The 25291-nt window shown below is 43.9% G+C and overlaps 1 protein-coding gene across 6 annotated transcripts in view; it reads right to left on the minus strand.

Annotated features, from left to right (window-relative positions):
• ptar1 (protein prenyltransferase alpha subunit repeat containing 1) overlaps positions 1 to 25291 on the minus strand; it is a 105636-nt gene that overhangs the window by 60813 nt on the left and 19532 nt on the right. For 4 of the 6 annotated variants that reach the window (XM_061278287.1, XM_061278293.1, XM_061278289.1 and 1 more), the window contains exons 2-3: positions 24867 to 25036; positions 8847 to 8913 (exon numbers count right to left, since the gene is read on the minus strand). In XM_061278287.1, the coding sequence (XP_061134271.1) occupies positions 8847 to 8913; positions 24867 to 25036 (237 nt within the window). Of the gene's footprint in view, positions 1 to 3082; positions 3129 to 8846; positions 8914 to 24866; positions 25037 to 25291 lie in introns of all 6 variants that reach the window. The other 2 variants (XM_061278290.1, XM_061278291.1) reach the window with 2 other exon arrangements.

Raw genomic sequence — 25291 nt, forward strand, 5'->3', positions numbered from 1 at the left:
CCGTGGATCCGCAGAAAATTCTCATTCCTGATGGTTACAGACCTGTTGCCCTGACATCTGTGGTTATGAAATCTTTTGAGAGGTTGGTGTTGAACCACCTGATCGACATCACGGAACCCCTGCTCGCCCCCCTGCAGTTTGCCTACCGGGCAAACAGTTCAGTGGACGATGCGGTGCACTACATCCTGCAACACCTAGACACCCCAGGGACGTATGCCAGGATCCTGTTTGTGGACTTCAGCTCGGCGTTCAACACCATCGCTATTGACATCCTCCACCAGAAGCTCATCCAGCTCACGGTGCCTGCCTCTACCTGTCAGTGGATCACCAGGTTCCTGACCAACAGGAAATAGCAAGTGAGGCTTGGGACCATAACATCAGACACCCGGACCACCAACACTGGCGCGCCCCAGGGGTGCGTCCTCTCCCCACTGCTCTTCTCTCTCTATACCAATGGTTGGTCCTCAGGCGACTCTTCCGTGAAGCTCCTGAAGTATGCGGACGACACCACTCTCATCGGACTGATCCGGTGACAAGATTGTGTACAGACAGGAGGTGGAGCGGCTGGTCCACTGGTGCAAGACCGTGGAGATGACTGTGGACTTCAGGATAGACCCTTCACCACTTCCACCTCTCACTATCCTCACTAATGCTATTCCCTCCACAGACACCTTCAAGTTCCTGGGATCCACAATCTCTGGGGACCTGAAATGGACCGGCCACATATCCTCTGCCTAGAAGAAGGCCCAGCAGAGGCTGGACTTTCTGAGACAGCTCAGGAAGTTCAATTTGCCACAGGAGCTGCTGAAAACCTTCTATACTGTCATCATCCAGTCTATCTTTTCTACCTCCATTACTGTCTGGTTTTGATCGGCCACCAAACAAGACAAGCATAAACTGCAACGGACAATCAGGACTGCAGAAAAGACCAACCTCCCATCTATCCAAGTCTTGTACTTTTCCAGGACCAGGAAACGTGCAAGTAACATCTCTACAGACCTTTCAAAGTCAAAGTCAAAGTCTGCTTTATTGTCAATCCCTTCATATGTCAAGACACACAGAGACACCAAAATTCCGTTTCCTCTATCCCACGGTGACGAGACATAGTACACGATAGACATACAAGTAGACGACACAAAATAAAAACAAGAAGGCACAAACAATAAATAATAAATAAATAATATGAGTGATGAATAAATAAACAAATAACACAATAAATAAGAGGAGCAAAACTGAGCCAGTGTGCATACAGCAAACAGTAAGTATAGCGCAAAGTACGTTGTCGCCGTTGTCGCGCTCCCATAGCAACCAGCGGTAGCATTGATTTTTGACTAAATCTGCTGCTCGCCCTTGTCTATATATAAAAAACAAAACAGATGTACAGTAGTAGAAGAGACAAAACATCTGTTACTAAATTTTGATGATGTGCCAGAGAATAAGTGCTAGCTAGATCAGGGGTGGGCAAACTTTTTGACTCGCGGGCCGAACTGGGTTCTAAATTTGGACCGGAGGGCCGGACCAGGAGCAGATGGACGTAGGCGTTGTGTGAAGTCATATAAGCGACCTGTAAAGGTCATTGCATAAAAGATCTTGGCCTTTAGTAGGTAGTAAAGCATGGATATTCCAAACAATTTTTTTGAAAACAAATGCATTTATTAACAGCATTAAAAAAATAATAATTCACTAAAAAACTGCTATCAGTGATTCTCATAAAATACGACACTGTTATTATGAATAACAATCTCCATCACTTCAGTGCCTGCAGGTCAGATTAATGAAAGATGTTTATCTTATGAGATCACATCAAACGGCAAACATTCTGACCAAATACATCATCTTGAAGAATCGGTGAAAGCATACATCCAAATAAAGTAATCAAAACAGCAACACGGTGAGGGGTATCTGAAAATCAGAGCAGAGTTTTAACTCGCAAACACCTGGTAACAGAGGTGAGGAAACGGGAAACACTTCCTTAAAGTAAGCCTTAAGAACTTTACAGGTTAAGATTAGTCGCAAATAGGTGGTGCATCAATGTCCTTGAGCATCCTGCATTGTTTGAAAATGAGAATGGTCGCTAGTTTCAATCCCTGCTATGTGTACAAATCATATTCAAAATGCATTTTTTTACAATAAACTTGAGAGCCTCTCGTTCATTTTCAGTGGGAACAGTGTTGTTGGTCTCCCTTTTTTGCTAGTGCGTCATAGTCTGCAGTAAAATTTGTTGTGGCAATTCTTAGGCGAGATCCGAGGTGTTGGTCCGTTTACCTTGATCTGTGACGGGTTGATGTTGATGTGGCTGAACGTCACGTCGCGTACGTCGAGCCAAATTGGCCACTCTTTTTTAACATTCGGCACTCACTTCTTTTTTTCGGGCCACTCATTTTAATGGAAGGATTCCAGGGGAAGGTTTGTGGGTGGCTTTAGCGCAAAACTGCATCTGAAAGCTCAGCGCACGAATTATAAGAATGCTGTCGTCAAAGCCCACGCTCTAAATTCGGGACTGATACGAATAGAGTGAGAGTGCGCCAAGTCCGTACTACTGAGTACGTACACGCACTTGTGAGTGTGCACCGAGCTTTCTGACACGGCTTCCGGTAGTAAATGCGCAGGCGAGCGCTTCGCCATCTACTGGGAAGACGCAGTCATTGCAGGCAAAATGACCAAAAAAAAAAAGTTTAATAATACAATTTGTTCAGGGTTGGCGGGCCGGATTAAACGGTCCCGTGGGCCGGATGTGGCCCGCGGGCCGTAGTTTGCCCACCCCTGAGCTAGATAGTTTGGCTGATTATTCATTGCTATAGTCTGCAATGGGAGTATCATTTCCCCCTCCCCCACCCTCAGCAAAGACGAGCTGTGTTGTGTCACATTCCCCACAATGAAAACTGTTTACGTGATTCTAAAATTGTGAGATTCGCAAGACAATTGGCTTATGGACAAGACTAATGGGGGAGTTATGCAGCTGATAGATTTGAAAATGGGGGGCACTGGGCTATTGTTGATGACATTTCGTTGCGTCACCTTTTTCTTTCTTTATTTCCCCGGTCACGTCTACTCTGTAGCTTGCTAGTTTAATGTAACTTACCACTTTGTGCGTGGTCTGTTCATGCCAATTTTCATCATGGAAAATGCTAGAAGAACAACAAAAGAGAGACTGAGAAAATGTGTGGCAAAGTATATCTGACCCTATTCCAATCCGACACTGTGGAGGAAGACTTCGATTGTTTCAGTGCACAGGAGGAAGATGAAGTCTCAGTGACTTTTACTCGTATTTTTCTTTAACCAGCACGGTTAGTGCTGTATCGGCTGGCAACCGGTTCAGGGTGTCCCCCACCTCCTGCCCGATGACTGCTGGGATAGGCTCCAGCACGCCCGTGCCCCACGTAGGGACGAGCAGAATAGAAAATGGATGGATGGATAGATGGATGTTAGTGCTACCGTGTTGCTGCTGTGTTACTCCCTTGTCTCAGTGACTTTTACCGGTATGTTTTTTTTTATCCCGCTCTATTAGTGCTGTGTTACTTCCGTATTGCTACTGTGTTACTGCCACGCGGCAGGCACAGGCATTGTTTGGCAGAAAAGTTAAGGTATGTTATTAAAACTTTGAAAACTCTTTCTGTGCATCGTCTTTCTTTGTAAACAACTCGCAGGCACATGCGGCTTTTAATAGGGTGTGGCTTATGTATGAAAGAAAAAAAAAAAAAGATTTTCCCCTAATTTTTGCTGGGGAGTCTTAAAATCAGGTGAGGCTTATAATCCAGAAATTACAGTAAGCAAGCAGGAAACAAGAGTAACATGCCTTTGTTTCCTTCTCTGACAGTCAGGCTGATGTGCCAAATCAGGAAGGCTCCACCCAAAAAGTGGGCGTCAGTATGTCCACCGCCAAGTTGTGTCAAAATACCGTTAAATCTCGTGAGTTGTTTTACAGGGGGAATTGTAGAATAATTTTTCAATATTGATCCATCATTTAAGTGCCTATGTTCAGCCCGGTTTATGTAGTGTCCCTTTAAACATTAAAAAATACCGTAATTTTCGGACTATAAGTCGCGTTTTTTTCCCATAGTTTGTGTGGGGGGGGGCGATTTATAATAAGGAGCGACTTTTTTTCAAAAATGTTCAACAAAAAAAAAAAAAAGTGAAACCGCGATAAATGAACCGCAATGTAGCAAGGTATTACTGTAATTTGAATTTCAAGTGACGTCACCAGCGCGACGCGGCGTGGCGGTTGTTTACAAAAAGGACAAAGATTGATCACGGGATGACGAATATGACGAAGGGCCCCACGTACTACCGGCATCATTAGCGGCTTTGTTTCTAAGTGACACGAAGGACGAAAAGTTTGAAGGATTTAAGGATTTGGAGTGACATGGAAGGTTTGAAAAACTATTATGGCTTTTACGCACGCCCGGTCCTACTCTGTGGAGCTCCCTTTCACCTCCGTGGATAGAAGTCGGGGGCCGGCGCTCGGCCGGGTGGCTGTCCAGGGACGGTGGATGGGGCTCGGTCATGTCTTTTACCCACGCCTGGTCCTATTCTATGGATCTCTCTTCCACCTCTGAGGCTGGAAGTCCACGCCACCACACGCCTGGAAGTTTGTTTTGTTAAATAAAGAGCCATTTACCAAACCCACGTCTTTCCTTGTACTTTGTTAACGGTACAATATAGTTATATACGAGATCTGTGGAATAACGACAAGGCTGACGTCAGGGCACACGCGCGGCGTTTTTGACAAAGGAGAGTCCTACTTAAGTCCGTAAACGTAAAATTATTTCAGAAAAAAGATCATCTTTGGGAACAACCGGATGTTATTCTGCCGGTCAGTATCACTGCGCATGCGCTAGCAAACTCGATAGCGAAGAAATGTTTCGGATTTGTGCAGGGTACATTGTGACAGCAAACGAGCAGGTGATCGAGCAAGCGTCTGATACGAGAGCATTGTGTTCGTATGGAGCGTGTTTGAAGTGAACAGCAGAGAAGAAAGCGCATCTGTAATTGTGGCCTCCGTATCATATCCGGATAAATTAAAAAATACATTTTTTTCTTGTACTCATGTATAATTATTTTAGGACGATAAATTAGTTAAATTTTGCGCATTATACATGGAAAAAAAACGGTAACTGAATGTTACGTCAGGCCTGTTCTCAGCTTTTCGTTTGTTTGTCACGTTAGCATACCTATCGTTTAGCCTGTTTTTGCTCGTTCATGTCTGTTCTTGCTGTTGGATTTTGTCGAATAAATTTCCCCCCAAATTGCGACTTATGCTCCAGAGCGACTTGTATATATATTTCTTTTTTCACGCTATTGTGCATTTTATGGCTAATGCGACCTATATTCCGGAGCGGCTTTTAGTCCCCCCTCGGTGAGTCGTCACCTTATCGTGGTGGAGGGGTTTGCGTGCCCCTAAGATCCTAGGAGCCATGTTGTCTGGGGCTTCATGCCCCTGGTATGGTTACCCATGGCAAACGGGTCCTAGGTGAGGGGCCAGACAAAGCACGGCTCACATTACCCCTTATGATGAAAACAATTAGTGACTCACGTTTTCCCTCGCCCGGACGCGGGTCACCGGGGCCCCCCTCTGGAGCCAAGCCTGGAGGTGGGGCTCAAAGGCGAGCGTCTGGTGGTCGGGCCTTCGCCGATGGGGCCCGGCCGGGCTCAGCCCGAAAAGGAAACGTGGGTTGCCCTTCCCATGGGCTCACCACCTGTTGGAGGGGCCAAAGGGGTTGGGTGCATTGCAAGCTGGGCGGCGGCCAAAGGCAGGGACCTTGGCGGTCTGATCCCCGGCTGCAGAAGCTGGCTCTTGGGACATGGAATGTCACCTCTCTGGCTGAAAAGGAACCCGAGCTGGTGTGCGATGCGAGGCAGAAAGGTTCCGACTAGATATAGTCGGACTTGCCTCCACGCACAGTTTGGGTTCCGGTACAAGCCCTCTCGAGAGGGGCTGGACTCTCTTCCACTCTGGAGTTGCCCACGGTGAGAGGCGTCGAGCAGGTGTGGGTATACTTATTGCCCCCCGGCTGGGCACCTGCACATTGGGGTTCACCCCGGTGAACGAGAGGGTAGCCTCCCTCCGCCTTCGGGTGGGGGGACGGGTCCTGACTGTTGTTTGTGTCTATGCACCAAATGGCAGTTCAGAGTACCCACCCTTTTTGGAGTCCCTGGAGGACGGGCTGGAGAGCGCTCCTTCTGGGGAATCCATCGTTCTACTGGGTGACTTCAATGCTCACGTGGGCAATGACAATGAGACCTGGAAGGGCGTTATTGGGAGGAACGGCCCCCCCGATCTGAACCCGAGCGGTGTTCTATTATTGGACTTCTGTGCTCGACACGGATTTTCTATAATGAACACCATGTTCAAACATAAGGGTGTCCATGTGTGCACTTGGCACCAGGACACCCTAGGCCGCAGTTCGATGATCGACTTTGTAGTCGTGTCATCGGATTTGCGGCCGCAGGTTTTGGACACTCGGGCGAAGAGAGGGGCGGAGCTGTCAACTGATCACCACCTGGTGGTGGGTTGGCTCCGTTGGTGGGGGAAGATACCGGTCCGACCTGGCAGACCCAAACGTTCTGTGAGGGTCTGCTGGGAACGTCTGGCGGAATCCCCGGTCAGGAAGAGCTTCAACTCCCACCTCCGGCAGAACTTTTCCCAGGTCCCGGGGGAGGCGGGGGACATCGAGTCCGAGTGGACCTTGTTCCGCGCCTCCATTGTTGAGTCGGCCGACCGGAGCTGTGGCCGTAAGGTCATTGGTGCCTGTCGTGGCGGGAATCCCCGAACCCGCTGGTGGACACCGGAACGCGGCTTCGGCGGTTGCTGAGGCAAAAACCCGGGCGTGGGAGGAGTTTAGCGAGGCCATGGAGAATGACTTCCAGACGGCTTTGAGGAAATTCTGGTCCACCATCCGGCGTCTCAGGAGGGGGAAGCAGTGCAACGTCAACACTGTTTACAGTGGAGATGGCGTGCTGCTGACCTCGACTCGGGACGCCGTGTGTCGGTGGGGAGAATACTTCGAAGACCTCCTCAATTCCACCGACACGCCTTCCATTGTGGAGGCAGGGCCTGGGGACTCTGAGGCGGACTCTCCAATCTCTGGGGTTGAAGTCACTGAGGTAGTTAAAAAACTCCTCTGAGGAGGAACAGTGTGGCTTTCGTCTTGGCCGTGGAACAGTGGACCAGCTCTTCACCCTCAGCAGGATACTCGAGGGTGCATGGGAGTTCGCCCAACCAGTCCACATGTGTTTTGTGGACTTGGAGAAGGCGTTCGACCGTGTCCCTCGGGAGGTTCTGGGGTAAATGCTGCGGGAGTACGGGGTACCGAGCCAACTGATAAGGGCGGTTCGGTCCCTGTATCACCGATGCCAGAGTTTGGTCCGCATTTCCGGCAGTAAGTCGGATTTGTTCCCAGTGAGGGTTGGACCTCAGGCTGCCCTTTGTCACCGATTCTGTTTATAACTTTTATGGAGAGAATTTCTAGGCGCAGCCGAGGCGTTGAGGGTGTCCGTTTTGGGGACCTCAGCATCGCGTCTCTGCTTTTTGCAGACGACGTGGTGCTGTTGGCTTCTTCAGGCCGTGATCTCCAGCTCTCACTGGAGCGGTTCGCAGTCGAGTGTGAAGCGGTTGGGATGAGGGTCAGCACCTCCAAATCCGAGTCCATGGTCCTCGATCGTAAAAGGGTAGAATGCCCTCTCCAGATCGGGGATGAGATCCTGCCCCAAGTGGAGGAGTTTAAGTATCTTGGGGTCTTGTTCACGAGTGAGGGGAGGATGGAGCGCGAGATCGACAGGCGGATCGGTGCAGCGTCGGCAGTAATGTGGACTCTGTACCGGTCCGTCGTGGTAAAGAGAGAGCTGAGCCAAAAGGCAAAGCTCTCAATTTACCGGTCGATTTACGCTCCTACCCTCACCTATGGTCACGAGCTATGGGTCGTGACCGAAAGAACGAGATCCCGGATACAAGCGGCCGAAATGAGTTTTCTCCGCAGGATGTCCGGGCTCTTCCTTAGAGATAGGGTGAGAAGTTCGGTCATCCGGGAGAGACTGGGAGTAGAGTCGCTACTCCTCCACGTTGAGAGGAGCCAGATGAGGTGGCTCGGGCATCTCATCAGGATGCCTCCTTGACGCCTCCCTGGGGAGGTGTTCCGGGCATGTCCCACCGGTAGGAGACCCCGGGGACGACCCAGGACGCGCTGGAGAGACTATGCCTCTCAGCTGGCCTGGGAACGCCTTGGGATCCCCCGGGATGAGCTAGATGAAGTGGCTGGGGAGAGGGAGGTCTGGGAGTCCCTCCTGAAGCTGCTGCCCCCGCGACCCGACCCCGGATAAGCGGAAGAAGATGGATGGATGGATGGATGGATGGATGGATGGATGGATGGATGGATGGAGATGCCAACGGCACGCTGAATTTAACAGAGGTGGGCAAAATCCCCACAGCAGTTGGCCGTTGGCCTCCGATAGCAAGGCTCTAATGCAATCATGAATGCATGCATATCACTTGTAAGAAACGTGAGAGCTCTAAATTGTAAAAATTTGGTAAACTCAAGAAAATGATCCAGGAGATTTTAAGGTATTTCATTTTTTTCTGTGTTTTTGGTTTTTCAGGTTTTCAGTTTTAAGGCTTTTGCCTTCCTCATTTTTAGTTTTCGGTTCCAGCTCATCCCCATTGCCAATGACACATGAATGTTGTGTGTTACAATGTACACGGTTACTTTTTTCAAAGCGCACAGAGAATCTCTGCAGACCCCTCCCACCCTGGTCACAGTATATTTCAGGTACTGCTATCAGGAAGGAGGCTGAGGCATCTTGAGGCAATGTACCATTGAGAATGCCAGCTGCAATTAAGGATTTGTTGGTACCTGACATTCCAAGCAGTTGTGAAGTCCGGATTAAGCAGCAAGAGGGTGGATGTGATTTCCACTAAAGCTGAGGGAAAACAAACATGATCATTAATGTCAGTTTCATTCTATAATGTTTGTCCATCATAGTTTTCCAAACATTATTGTAACATGACATTTTACATGTCTTTCAACTATTTTAAATGTTACATTTTATGATTCACACCACCAAACAAAAATATCACAAACATGAACATTTGTTAACTCAGGTCCTATTGTTTGAACACAAAGCTATAGTATTGTTTTGTGTAAACGGCAACATGTGGACCCAATTTTTTAAATCATCCATTACCAAGCAGTAAATCACACATTACCAGCTAGTATAAAGTATTTTATATTATTTTTCAAAGACTTTATAAAATCATGACAAGGTGTAAACCAGTGGTCGGGAACCTTTTTGGCGGACAGAGCCATACATGCCCATTTTTTACAAATAATTTCCCGTGAGAGCAATACCATTTAAAAAACAAAAGATAGGCTAGATACAATTAAATGCATGTACGTATTTTAATTAAGACCAACAATTCTTTGAGTGTACCAATGTATTCTTTTTAATAACGTCACCAAAAGAGCCATAGGTTCCCGACGCCTGGTGTAGAGTGTTTCTTCCAGAAGCGCATTTGTGTGATCACTCGCTGATGCAAGGCAATTTCATCAACTTTGCGGTAAATAATTTGTGACTTTGATTTGACAGACTAACTGTCCATATGAAAAATGTACCTTAAATACTGACAGCCCTGAACAATATTTCTAGCATTATCATTAAGTTTTTTTGGCTCAAAAGCAGGGCTGTGGACTCGGTCGGATTTTTGCTCCGAGTCCGGCCTCTTGACCATGAGTCCGAGTCCGGCTGTCCATTTTTTCTGTTAATTCATGTGACTGCTTAGTCTTTATTCAAGGCTAATTTAGATCAAAATCTAAATAATTACAACAGTTTTGTGATGGTTATGTCATTATTAAACATATAAACGAATACAATAAACAGATACTTTCAAGTTTTAATCATTAATTACACCATTATAGCTCAGACATTTCTCTAAACACAAATAATTAGTGACGACTCATTTGGAAAGCGAAAAACCCATGTCGTACGGCGTCAGCACTATGTTGTTTTCAATAAAAACATGAAGAACTCACGTTTGCGTCAGTCAATTTTAATTTTTATAAAGGATTATTCTCATTTGATGTCTTTAAATTCATCCGCGTTCTGCCATTGAAGCGGGGTGCAATCAAAGACCAGTCGTACAGACGGAACACTCATTCACTTCACCAAAACGCAACAATATAATTACGTGAGCTCTTTGCATAAACCTCGATGCAAAGAAACCCCTCTTTTTGGGTACAGGCTACATGGAGTATATATTACAAAGGAGAGTTTATACTTAATTGTGATTATCATTCATCCATCCATCCATCCATTTTATTTTATGACTCAGGTATTTTTGAAGCAAATTAATATTGTTGCATTCATTAATTTGCTTTAACATGACAGCGCAATATAATTAAAAGCTGACACGATAGCAATGTCAAACGTGTTCATTTAAGAAAAAGCCACACACGTTTTGTGATCAAATCTTTCATAACGAGAATGATTTGAGTGAATTGATTTTACAATTTTTATCCCCCTCCCGACCATCTGTCACTTTGCTTGGGACAAAAGGAGCCTTCAGGACTGAAATTTATTCTCAATTATTCATTCAAATCAATTCACTCAAATCATTCTCGTTATGAAAGATTTGATCACAAAACGTTTCCGTCTGTACGACTGGTCTTTGAATGCACCCCGCTTCAATGGCAGAACGCGGATGAATTTAAAGACATCAAATGAGAATAATCCTTTATAAAAATTAAAATTGACTGACGCAAACGTGAGTTCTTCATGTTTTTATTGAAAACATAGTGCTGACGCCGTACGACGCCGTACGACATCGTTTTTTTGCTATAATTCGCTATAATTCGAGGTAGTCCACTCTCACCCAAAGTTAAGGTTTCATGGGAATATTATTGTCATAATTGTCTGGACCATTTATGATAATTGTTTAATGGTAGTTATTGATAAATCTTGAAGATGTCAAGTTATAGGTGCATAAGACCATGTTGGTCGCATTCATGCATATAGCACGTTCATTGTAAGAGGGGAAGAGATGTTGTGTATTTTGGGCTAACTCAAATTCCGTAGTAGAAAAACCCCGGAAGTGGGATGGGCATTCTGTCTTGTTGTGGTACGCCTTGTGAACGCACTGTGAGTAAGGAATAAAGCAGTTATCATTCACGTCGTTGTCCGACCTATTCTTGCTATCTAAGAAAATACCTGGAAAATAGTAAGGATATAACATATATCACGCGTCATTACGACGAGTTTGGTGGGGTTTTTACTGCGTCTTCCAACTCCTACCGCGCTGACTGTAACCTGACACTATCTGGCTGCGTCTTGCCTCTTTTTTTTTTATTGTCGGACTCAGTGGACTCGGTCAAAATCAGCACCGAGTCAGAGTCCGGCAAAAATGACTGAGTCCGACCGAGTCCGAACCGAGTCAGCAGCCCTGCTTAAAAGAGCAAATGACCCCAAAGCCTCGTTTTCACCAACAGTATCTAACCTCCTTCACTACTGTGCTCTACTGTACTCAAAAGCATCCATTTGTGTTTGTCAACAAAACGAGAGTAAAATTATCTTTCATGATCTCGTCTCAATCAACATATAACAAAGGAAATGCTGGCACGCAAAGCTAATTTTTTATGTCATTTACCACACGGCTTTGTTTGCTTCAACCTCCTCTCTCCTTTTTACCAGATCCTTGCTTTGTTACAACGCTGAAAATGCCCAAGAGTCTGGACCTTTTTCAGGCCAACCAACTGGTGGTGTCACGTGCCTGTGCCACCTGCCATCCAGTTGGTGGCTTTTCCTTGCCACCAATCGTTCTCAGCCACGCCCATACAATTGAGCTGTTCACCGGCACCTGTTCTCGCTTGTTAAACAGCCTACTCTGGACTCCGGTTTACACGCTGTCAGTTCGTCCCCTTGTCCTGCCCTATGATACCATTCGTGTGCTCACTGTGCTTCACCAGACTGATACCTGTTGCGAACCTTGCCTGACCTAACTCGCCTTGGTCACTCCCCGTCCTGACCACCTGCCTGTCCTTGACCACGTTCTGATCGCCACCCACCCCGACCATCCGCTTGGCCCTGAGTGCAACTACATGCTGAGCTCCGCTGCCCTGCACGCTCGCTCTGCTGCTCTCTTCATCAGGTTGGTTCCTGCTACCTGACAGGTTGCCACTGCAGTCAGCAACGATCCTCGGCTCTGACTATGTCCTCCGATAGTCCCACTCCGCCGCCCAGCAACACTAGCCAAGCCAGCAATCCAGCTTTCCACTTACACTTTCCCCCAATTCAATAAAGTCCATGGATCACATGGTCGTTCTGTCTCTGCTTGTGACAGGTGGAATGTAGCAGTTCCCAGATTCACATATGGACAATGGATGGAGAATTTCGGTATGTCTGAGGAAATATTAATTTTTTTATGCAACATTGACCAACAATATTGCAAGTGTACCACTCAAGAAAATAAATGGCGATCGCACTTTGGAAGAATGCTACTAGGGATGGGAATTGAGAACCGGTTCGTTATCAATTTGTTATCAATTCCTTGGATTCGTTTGCTATTTTGCTAACAATTCCCTTACCGATTCCAGTCAGCACGACTTGCATCACTACGCATGTTACACACACTACGCAACATGCGTAGCAACGTAAACAATGATGGCACCTTTCTTAATTCTGAAGATGAACAAGTTAAAGTTAAAAGTTAAAGTTCAAATGATCGTCTCACACACATCTGGGTGTGGTGAAATATGTCCTCTGCATTTAACCCATCCCCGTGTGATTTTGATCCTTCCCCTGGGGAGAGGGGAGCAGTGAGCAGCAGCGGTGCCGCGCTCGGCAATCATTTGGTGATCTAACCCACCAATTCCAACAGTTAATGCTGAGTGCCAAGCAGGGAGGCAATGGGTCCCATTTTTATAGTCTTTGGTATGACCCGGCCGGGGGTAAAGTTGCATTGCTTGGCAAGGAAAAAAACACTTTTCTAATTGACTTGCAATACATCCATGCCCTCGAGCAGCCAACACCATGTGTTGGAAATTTCAATACAAAGGTGTTTAAATTTCTAAATTATATATATATATATATAATTTAGAAAGGGTCATATATATATATATCCCTCGTTTTTCGCGGGAGATGCATTCCGGAAAGTTCTTCCGCTGATCGCATTATTGTGACAGTCGCTGAAATTTAGAAAACATTTTTAAACTCCTGATGTACTTTAAGGAATTTAAGTGGATCTAAGTGGGCAGGGAACTTAATTTTGTCCGAACGCACAACTGCACCGCGCTGGTCGCATTATTGTATATATATATATATATATATAGAGTATCTTTTTTTTTTTTTACGCAGGTGGTTCCGGAATGCATCTCCCGCGAAAAACGAGGGATTGCTGTACTTGCTAACGAGAATTAAGTCACCCCCCTTCTAAATCAAACACAACCACATCTTAGCAGTGAATTCATTGTGCATGTCAGTATTTACCTTTTACCAACATTGCACATTTCATTGCAATTAGAAATGAGGAATTGAAAAAATATGACAATAAAGCAACAACATTTAGATATAACAAATTTAACTACTGGTAACAAAAAGATTAGTAACAAGGATTAATGCTACAGATTAAAATTATTGCATCACGCGATGCATTATGGGTGGTGAGAGCATATAAGGCTATGCAATGTTGCTTCTGACTGTCGGTGTCACATAAATAAAACACAAAAAATGTATGCTCTGCATTGTTGGCACAAAATTTGCCATTGACCAAAGAGTCAGCTGCGTTTGAGAATTGAGTCAGGTCAAGTCAAATTTAACCATTAATTATAAAAAAAACATCATCTATATCATCAACCTTTCTTAAACCGAGAGCTACTTCCTGGGTACTGATTAAGGCAAAGGGCTACCAGTTTGACACACTTCTGAAATAGCCAATTTGCTCAATTTAGCTTTCACTATGTGTTATTATTGTCATTTCCAGTTCACATGTACGTAAGTGTGATTTTAACAAGAATAGCAAAAATACAGTCAAACCTCGATTTTCGACCACAATCCGTTCCAGAAGGCGGTTCGAGAAGCGAAACGGTCAAATTCTGAATTTATTTTCCCATTACAAGTAACAGAAAAAAAAATTGTCCGTTCCAAGAATAAAAAAACGTCTTTTTTTTTGCATTTTTTCATTTGCGCATTTTAGTCCGATCGCCCAACTGCAGCGCACCGCCGAACGCGCAACCATAGCGCGTCGCCGACCGCGCAACTGCAACCCGCTGGTCGCATTATTGTGACAGTCGCTGAAATTTAGAAAATATTTTTAAAGTCCTGATGTACTTTAAGGAATTTAAGTGGATCTAAGTGGGAAGGGAACTTAATTTTGTCCGAACACGCAACTGCACCGCGCTGGTCGCATTATTGTGACAGAGCCGTCGCTGAAATTTTGAAAATATTTTTAAAGTCCAGATGTACTTTCCAAAATTTAAGTGGACCTCAGTGCGCAGGGAGCTTAATTTGGTCCGATCGCGCAACCGCAGCGCGCCGGGCGCTCATTGTCGCAATGCTTTATGAGCGTCTTTGTGTTTAGGATGGCTTTACTGCTCCCACTTGATTTCTTTGATTAGGGCAGGGGTGTCAAACTCCTTTCCTCGGGGGCCGAATCCCTACATGTTTTCCAAGTTTCCCTTGTTAAACACACCTGATTCAAATGACCAGTTCGTCCTCACTTTCAGCAGGAGCCTGATTAATTGAATCAGGTGTGTTTAACGAGGGAAACTTGGAAAACATGTAGCGATTCGGCCCCCGAGGAAAGGATCCTGACACCCCTGGATTAGGGGTTATTACAATCCTTAAAGTATCGAAAATGCAATAACTACGGAGTCAGTCGGCAAACGGGCCGCCCGGTTTTGGTTTACTCGGGTCCTCCTGGCTCATCTCGCAAGGTTCGACCTCCGAATTTTATTCAACAACTGAAGCAAAAATATCTCGAATTTTTTGTTTGAATTCCGATTTGTTCGAAAACCGAGGTTTGACTGTAAAATAAATAGATGCAGCTCACTGACGAGTGCCGCAATTTGAGCTAATTTTAGAACAGTCCTGCGGGCGACTCATGCGGTACTCACGGGCGACCTGGTGCCTGCGGGCACCGTGTTGGTGACCCCTGATCTATAGTAAGATATGAAATTAATAAAAGCCATAGCAAAGAATAATTGCACCACTCACATACATATGCAATTTATCTTTTAATAGTGGGATAATTCCTGGTAAAATCAAGATAGCAAAAGTCCTCCCTAGTTGTACCTTACGGTCCGTCCCGAAACCTTAGATCTTTTAGTGACCCCGAGGGCCAAAATGAAGTCCACAGTATTTAGAGAGCATTCTCTATTGTGCTCCCAATCTTTTCAAGTCAAATTCAAGCGGACCTCTGGGGTTGTCTCGCAATTATTTAAACAAAATTGATAAACATGAGCCGGCTGACTGGCAACGTGACGATGCATGCGGGCATGTACGCACGGCAGGCGGCCGCCACCAACAGCTCCGGAGAAGAAGGTGCCACCTCACCAGCTTCAGTCAATGAAGTTGGTGTCAGGGAGGGAGCTCTGGCTGCTGATTGACAGTGAGGTGTCTGTGACACAGAGCCCCAATGTCAAGCTGGTAATAAGCTGAAATAGTTCTGCTAATGTCTTTCATATTTTCATAAGTTGAAGTGAACACGTAGTAATGTGCAAATGAATTTTGGTGGTAATTAATCACCATTTCAGATACTATGTGACAACAGAACATGAGAAGCCAAGCCAGAAAACAATACGCATTACAATGGTTGCTTGCAGGACTCTGGTGACGTAATAGCTCCAAAAGTGGGCCAATTTGTCGAAAACCTCATTCCCCAAAAGCCCTTAAATCACTACAGATTCTTTTAGTGCCTTGAATATTAGTGCTGGCATCATTTTTACATAAAGACCTATCATTAAAGTGCCAATGTTCAACTCGGTTTAGTGGCCCTTTGAACTAGAACCCCACGGAGCATTTCAGCCAAATCCTGGTGGATTAATGCAACTTTAAACCCATGTTGTGCAAAACAAAAGTTGATGGAAATGATGAATACTAATTTGTGCTCGCTTATTTTTTGATACCATCATCTTCTTTTTAGGTGACAATGAAGTGATTTTAACACTTTTTAGGGCTTTGAACACTATGGTGTCAATAAAAGCACAATATAAGGGCATTCAGTTTACCTTTTACCATTCCTACGTTGTAAAATAAATAGATTAATTAAAGCATGCTACACTGACATCCTCCCACAGATCCGCGAAACAGCGAGGTCTCGAAAGGTAAACTGCAATATATATCTGTTGAGATACTGCGTATTAACATTAAGAATTGCAAATGTCAATGGCATCTGCTTCTCTGAAAAATAACAATCAGAATCAGATTTATTGGCCAGGTTTGGCATGCAACATTCAGGCAACTACCGTAATTTTCGGACTATAAGTCGCGGGTTTTTTTTCATAGTTTGGGTGGGGGGGCGACGTATACTCAGGAGCGACTTATATGTTTTTATTCAGAAGTTTTTACTTGATCATTAACAAATCACTTACAAGTATAGTTGACCACTTCACATGTTATTTTTAGTATAGTTGATCACTTCACATGCTTTGATATCTTTATCTTGAACATATAAAAGTCCGACTGGGTGCCCAGGACGCTGCTCACACGTTTGCCTGCTTTGTGATGTTTTTCACCGATTCACGACCACGGTCCATTGGGCGCCGTTGAACTGGACTGCCGTTACACCTGTCTATGGACCCCGTGGAGGCTATTTTGTGTGTTTTGGGGTGTTCTCTTGTATTGAGGGGTGCTGGTTGGCCACAGTTATTTTTTTTCCTTTGTCTTTTAGCTTTGTTTTGCTTTGATGGCTTTTATCTTGAGCACTTTCTGGCTTTCTTTGTGGCGCCGTTGTGTGGCAGCCTTATGAGAGCCTGTTGAGTTGCGCTCATGCCATCTGTGTGTCTTTTGTATACCCACTCTGTGGTATGAATACTGCTGGGGCCTGAATTTCCCCACCCCTGGGGATCAATAAATATTCAATCAATCAATCAATCAATTCAAAACATGAAAAATAGAGAGAAAAAAATCAAATAAAGTAATTACGTAACACTTTAAAGTGCCATATCCTCTGGACATGTCTGTCATCTGGATGATATAAAGGACGAGAAATGTGATCGATGGATTTAATGATTTGGAGTGACACATATGGTTTGATAATATTGTTGTTTATGTGATAGTTATTTAAAATAAAGTTTATATATCGTTGTATGGGCCTGTGGAATAATTTGAACTGCGGCGCGGCACACGGCATTGTTGACAAAGGACGATCGATGGATTTAATGAATTGGAGTGACACAGATGGTTTTATTTACGTGTTATTTATGTAATAGTTTTTTTTAAATAGCTGAATGTTACGTCAGGCCCGTTCTCAGCTCCTCGATTGTGTTTGTCACGTTAGCATATCGTTTAGCCTGTTGTTGCTCGTTCATGTCTGTTCTTGGTGTTGAATTTTGTAGAATAAATTGCCCCCCAAAATGCGATTTATACTCCAGAGCAATTTATATATGTTTTCTTTCACATTTTTGGGCATTTTATGGCTGGTGCGATTTATACTCCGGAGCGACTTATAGTCCGAAAATTACGGTAATAACATTTGTGTGGCGAGAGCAGGATGTTATTGCACAGTGATAACAATAATAATAAGACATATCAAATCCACCTTTTTTGGTTTGATATTCATTTTCTTGTGTATTTGGACTCTCCAAGAGTGTAGAAACGTGTAATCTATCCCTCCAGGTGCTGCGGTGATACTTTAATGATCTGTTTGGGGGCTATTTTTAACTCTGTTCAGTTTTCTCCATTTTCTTTTATGTAATTTTATCTATTACATCACATCCGTTGGGGCGGGACAAACCAAACAAGGAAATGGGTGTTGCCAAATGGTTTTGCAAATCCACCATTTTTATTACCATATTTTCTGCCCTATTAGGCGCACCGGGTTATAAGGCGCACCTTCAATGAACGGCCCATTTTAAAACTTTGTCCAAATATAAGGCGCACCGGACTATAAGGCGCATAAAATAGAAGCTATACTGCAACAAACTGACCACTAGCCAATAACCAACGAGCCCTCTGTAAACAATCATGTTTCTCAAACGATCTCCTATAAAATGATTGGAACTGACTAAAGTTTGATCTAACACATTGGTACTACTTACCTATGTTTCCCTTCCATATCGATCCGTAGATTTACTCGAAACATTAACGGAGCAGCCTATTTTGAAATGAAATAGCCTCACGGGTACAACAGCTATTCGGTGACGCCCCCTGACTACAGTTACCGTGATGTTGGGAAGCAATGCGACCTTGTAATTTACTAGTCGTACTAAAACATTTTGGCAGAGCACTGTGTACAACCAGTATGGATCAACAAATTCATCAATTGATCCATACATAAGGTGCACCGGACTATAAGGCGCATTGTCGACTTTTGATAAAAATTTAGGTTTTTAGGTGCGCCTTATAGGGCGGAAAATACGGTACTCTGAGATAATTTTGTGGTCCAAATAACACAAGGCTGCCGAAATGGAGGGATCAAAATGTTCCGTCGTTGGATGCATCAATCCATGCAACTCATTACACCGCCCCCCGCATCAGAACCTCAAAGAAGTGCCTGGTCAAATTTCATTTTTCAAGCAGTGTCACCCCATCTGTGGGCAAAGTCGCAAAGTCCTGCTTGTTCAAGGACGAATGTTTCGGAAATCTTTTGTCAGTATAAAGTAGGAAAACTTCGTTTTGTTGATGGCTCAGTTCCTTCAATCTATGAAAACGACAGACACAGTAAAGTGGTAAGCTTGAGACGACAAAAATACTGTATTGGCCCGAATACAAGACGACCCTGATTATAAGACGACCCCCTCTTTTTCAAGACTCAAGTTTGAAAAAAGACTTTTTGAACACAAAATTAAATTTTTATACAGAAAATTATTACATCTAAGACAAATGATTATAACAATATATTCAAGAGAAAATCATGTTATTTTGCCTCATTCAAATCATGCAAAAATAGTCTATCACATCTAAATATCTGAACATTTAAATATGTTAACTAAAGTGCAATCACATTTGTAAAAGAATGGCTTCTGGTTTTTGAAATGTAAATAAATCAATGTACTGTGATAAAACAACAAAATTGCAATAACTGCATTAACCATCAAAGTGAAGTCTAACTGTAACTGTAGTCTTGAAACAAATCTGAATAAGGAAAAACATTGCAATAAAATAATGCAAACTGCTACCGCTATTGAGGACTGTATAGGGCAGGGGTGGGCAAACTACGGTCCGCGGGCCACATCCGGCCCACGGGACCGTTTAATCCGGCCCGCCAACCCTGAACAAATTGTATTATTAAACATTTTTCTTTGGTAATTTTGCCTGCAATGACTGCGTTTCCCCAGTAGATGGGGAAGCGCTCGCCTGCGCATTTACTACCGGAAGCCGTGTCAGAAAGCTCGGTGCACACTCACAAGTGCGTGTACGTACTCAGTAGTACGGACACGGCGCACTCGCGCTCTATTTGTATCAGTCCCAAATTTAGAGCGTGGGCTGTGACGACAGCATTCTTGTAATTTGCACGCTGAGCTTTCAGATGCAGTTTTGCGCTAAAGCCACCTACAAACCTTCCCCTGGAATCCTTCCATTAAAATGAGTCTCCCAAGGAAAAGCAAGGTGGACACAGTGCCGAGTGTTTAAAAGAGAGTGGCCAATTTGGCCACATGAACGCCAACGCGAACACCTCGGATCTCTCCTAAGAATTGCCACAACAAATTTTACTCCAGACTATGACGCACTAGCAAAAAAGAGAGACCAACAACATTGTTCCCACTGAAAATGAAGGGGAGGCATTTTGAATATGATTTGTACACATAGCAGGGATTGAAACTAGCGACCATTCTCATTTTCAAACAATGCAGGATGCTCAAGGACATTGATGCACCACCTGTTTGCGACTAATCTTAACCTGTAAAGTTCTTAAGGCTTACTTAAAGTGTTTCCCGTTTCCTCACCTCTGTTACCAGGTGTTTGCGAGTTAAAACTCTGCTCTGATTTTCAGATACCCCTCACCGTGTTGCCGTTTTGATTACTTTATTTGGGTGTATGCTTTCACCGATTCTTCAAGATGATATACTCGGCCCCCTTGAACCTTTCAACATTTTGCCACATTTCAGGCTTCAAACATAAAGATATAAAATTGTAATTTTTTGTCAAGAATCAACAAGTGGGACACAATCGTGAAGTGGAACGAAATCGATTGGATAATTTAAACTTTTTTAACAAATAAAAAACTGAAAAGTGGGGCGTGCAATATTATTTGCACCTACAGGTGCTTCACATAAACACTACGTCCATCTGCTCCTGGTTCGGCCCTCCGGTCCAAATTTAGAACCCAGTTCGGCCCGCGAGTCAAAAAGTTTGCCCACCCCTTGAATAGTTATGCTCTTTTTGCCCCCCGGTGTCGGTCAGAACACAGGAGGGAACACGTGGTTCAGTTTTGATTGCTTTACTGAGGCACTGTGGCTCAAAGGGGCGTACAGGCAAACTGCCAAAAGGGTATAGGCACAAGTTTGGTCGTACGGATGTGAGAGCAGGTGTGTGTAGTGTACATGGGTGAGTCTTTGGGCGTGTGAATGTGATTCTTGTGTGTGTGATTATTGTATGAACCGTGTGAAGGGTGGGTCTGCAGCAGACAGAAATACAGCACATAAGTCAACGCTCAACTTCTGACGTCACACAACACTAGTAGATGGCACACGTTACATAACTAATTCCGCTATACTAAATAACCATAAATGAAATACTCTCGGCAACACACCAAACATAAGTCATCGAGACAACAAATACATTTGTTGGTGACCGTTAGTCGTCGTACCGCTGCGTAACGGCTGCAGTCATGTGTGTACGCTTTAAGCGAGCAGGCCGGAAATGTCAAACGGCGCTCACACGAAGCAAACCACGATCTGACAAACGGCACAACAGTGGACAGTAGTAACAATGAGATGTATATACCGTATTTTCCGCCCTATAAGGCGCACCGGGGTATAAGGCGCACCTTCAATGAACGGCCCATTTTAAAACTTTGTCCATATATAAGGCGCACCGGCCTATAAGGCGCATAAAATAGAAGCTTTACTGCAACAAACTGAGGTTGACTAGGGTTGCGGTCTGCACCCACTAGCCAATAACCAACGAGCCCTCTGTAAACAATCGCGTTTCTCAAACAATCTCCTATAAAATGATCAGAACTGACTAAAGTTCGATCTAACGCATTGGTACTACTTACCTATGTTTCCCTTCCATATCGATCCGTAGAATTACTCGAAACATTAACAGAGCAGCCTATTTTGACATGAAATAGCCTCGCGCGTATAGCAGCTATCGTTATAGCATTAGCCACCCGCAATTTCCTAAGAGCCTCAGCTCGCAATCTCCCATGAGCCTCAGCAAAGTGTAAACAATCGCGTCTCTCAAACGAGTGCCTATAAAATGATCAGAACTGACCAAAGTTCGATCTAACGCATTGGTACTACTTACCTATGTTTCCCTTCCATATCGATCCGTAGAATTACTCGAAACATGAACAGAGCAGCCTATTTTGACATGAAATAGCCTCGCGCGTATAGCAGCTATCGTTATAGCATTAGCCATCCGCAATTTCCTATGAGCCTCAGCTCGCAATCTCCCGTGAGCGTCAGCAAAGTGTAAACAATCGCGTCTCTCAAACGAGCTCCTATAAAATGATCAGAACTGACTAAAGTTCGATCTAACGCATTGGTACTACTTACCTATGTTTCCCTTCCATATCGATCCGTAGAATTACTCGAAACATTAACAGAGCAGCCTATTTTGACATGAAATAGCCTCGCGCGTATAGCAGCTATCGTTATAGCATTAGCCATCCGCAATTTCCTATGGGCCTCAGCTCGCAATCTCCCGTGAGCGTCCTCCTATAAAATGATCAGAACTGACTAAAGTTCGATCTAACGCATTGGTACTACTTACCTATGTTTCCCTTCCATATCGATCCGTAGATTTACTCGAAACATGAACAGAGCGGCCTATTTTGACATGAAATAGCCTCGCGCGTATAGCAGCTATCGTTATAGCATTAGCCATCCGCAATTTCCTATGAGCCTCAGCTCGCAATCTCCCATGAGCGTCAGCAAAGTGTAAACAATCGCGTCTCTCAAACGATCTCCTATAAAATGATCAGAACTAACTAAAGTTCGATCTAACGCATTGGTACTACTTACCTATGTTTCCCTTCCATATCGATCCGTAGATTTACTCGAAACATTAACAGAGCAGCCTATTTTGACATGAAATAGCCTCGCGCGTATAGCAGCTATCGTTATAGCATTAGCCATCCGCAATTTCCTAAGAGCCTCAGCTCGCAATCTCCCATGAGCCTCAGCAAAGTGTAAACAAACAATCGCGTCTCTCAAACGATCTCCTATAAAATGATCAGAACTGACTAAAGTTCGATCTAACGCATTGGTACTACTTACCTATGTTTCCCTTCCATATCGATCCGTAGATTTACTCGAAACATTAACAGAGCAGCCTATTTTGACATGAAATAGCCTCGCGCGTATAGCAGCTATCGTTATAGCATTAGCCATCCGCAATTTCCTAAGAGCCTCAGCTCGCAATCTCCCATGAGCCTCAGCAAAGTGTAAACAAACAATCGCGTCTCTCAAACGATCTCCTATAAAATGATCAGAACTGACTAAAGTTCGATCTAACGCATTGGTACTACTTACCTATGTTTCCCTTCCATATCGATCCGTAGATTTACTCGAAACATTAACGGAGCAGCCTATTTTGAAATGAAATAGCCTCCCGGGTACAACAGCTATTCGGTGACGCCCCCTGACTACAGTTACCGTAATGCTGGGAAGCGATGCGACCTTGTAATTTACTAGTCGTACTAAAACGTACTAAAACATTTAGGCAGAGCACTGTGTACAACCAGTATGGATCAACAAATTCATCACTTGATCCATATATAAGGCGCACCGGGCTATAAGGCGCACTGTTGACTTTTGATAAAAATTTACGTTTTTAGGTGTGCCTTATAGGGCGGAAAATACGGTACTCACTTTTCGCTTACGCTAGCGCAAGCATTAGCTTACTTTGTAGCTTGACTGCAATGATTGATTACGTGTTCATAAATATTATGAGGGGGTTTATTTTGTTACGTGTTATATGTGTATGGACAAGTCTTCTGCCGTTGAGATAATTTAATCAATCAAAAAGTTTGTGGTGCAAGTAAATACTACCTCAGCTAAAAAAAACCTACAAATATGTCGACTGGAAAAGGAGGTGCACCTCTTGCGGCCTGGAGGGAGTGGGGTGTGAAGTATCTCATTTACATTTAAAGAAACCGCACCAAAACGGCTTGCTCTGAGCAGCACCTAATAACAGAAAGGAGGGACCTGTGATGGTATCAAAACGAGGAAATCAGACAAAAGCGTCGCTGTTCCACTTTATATATACCACAACTAGGGGTGTAACGATACATCGATACACATCGATTAATCGATATAATGCTCTACGATTTATTGGCATCGATGCTAAACGTAAACATCGATTTATATCGCCGTGTTTGGCCTCGGACATTAGACGCGACTTTATTTTGAAATCCAGTTCATTGTTGCTTGCTTCCTCTTTCCGGGAGCAGTGCGCCCGGCGTTGTTGTGTTGTGAGCAGAGCAGGCACGTGAAAGAGGAGTCGACAACTAGTACGCTGCTCCTGGGCTGGTGCTATGGCTAGTGTCCAAAAAGACGAGGAAATTTGCTCCCCTTTAGGCTTCAAGTCATTCGTTTGGAAGCACTTTGGATTCCAAAGAAAAGATGGCTCAACCGACAAGACACGTGCAGTTTGTAAATCCTGCAATCAATTATTCAGGGAGCACAAATCTCGCCGCACATTTAAAGAAAAAACACGACATCAAAGTTCAGTGTTAAAATAAGCACTTTGTATACTGCAATACTCTTGTAATTTCCTAATGAAAGAGTTTGCAGTCCCTTGTTGATTTTGCGTATGAATTGTTATAAATCAGGATATTGTTCTATATTTTTTATTAAAAAAAAAAAAACGATCGTAGAGCACTATATCGCGATATATCGTGAATGAATCGCAGCAGGCTTTAAGATATCGGCAAATATCGTATCGTAGTTCTTTGTATCGATATTATATCGTATCGTGACAAAACCCGCGATTTACACCCCTAACCACAACTGAATGAGTAAAACGTAAAGCAGTAGAATTTATTACCGTGATACGTAACCTTTAATTTAAGCCTGTCAAGTATCACGAATAACTTGTTCGCTGCCGAATTGGACATTTCTGACTGGTTCACGTTGATCACTGAGACGTGCTAATTTTGTTCTTGTTTCCTGCTTTATTGTGCTATAAAACTGCCATATGACATCTGTATTAACATGCATTACATTTTAGTTGGCACTCCTAAAAGTTTCAAATTCTTCCTTAGAGGGAAAAAAAACAATTGGCAAACACAGCTAACCTGTGTACTGTTCATATGCGCAACTAGTCCATTACGATTCCAAAATATACATAAATGGTGATAAATTCTTAACAAAATTAGTATTTTTTTTCTTTTCACGAAACTTTATCAACTGTCACCCAAATTTGTGGACATGGATGTAAATCTCGTTATCGTAGCCTGAAAATATTAGAAACATTTTGTGTTATAATAATGCCGGAAGCATATGCATATTAGTTTGGGTTTAGACAAATCACTGTCTAATCTGAATGTCAGTTACCTTCCTTATCCAGCCAATGTTTCTGCTGGCGGTAGAGTAACAACTTGTTGTGTACATAGGGCAGCAGAAACTTGAGACACCAGCTCTCAACACCCAGCTTGTTCTCCAACACCACGATGGGGCTGCGGTTGTAACGTCCCTCTGGACATGGAATCACACCAATCTCATCACTGAGGAAAGAGACAATGGAATTAGAGTATGTAAGAATCTTATGTAGCGAATGTTCTCCTGTACACCAATAGAAGATCACGAGAAACTATTATAAAGGTGTCAAACTCTGCACCTGAGTTACATGATTGTGATCAGGCTTTCGCAGCCCTTTATGATAAGATGATCATTTGAATCGGGTGTGTTGGAGGAGGTAAACAACTAAAACAAAGGATAGGCCCTCAAGGCCTTACTAAACTACTATTTGTAAAGCACAA

This window comes from Syngnathus typhle, linkage group LG5 (assembly GCF_033458585.1).
Source record: "Syngnathus typhle isolate RoL2023-S1 ecotype Sweden linkage group LG5, RoL_Styp_1.0, whole genome shotgun sequence".
NCBI classification, from domain to species: domain Eukaryota; kingdom Metazoa; phylum Chordata; class Actinopteri; order Syngnathiformes; family Syngnathidae; genus Syngnathus; species Syngnathus typhle.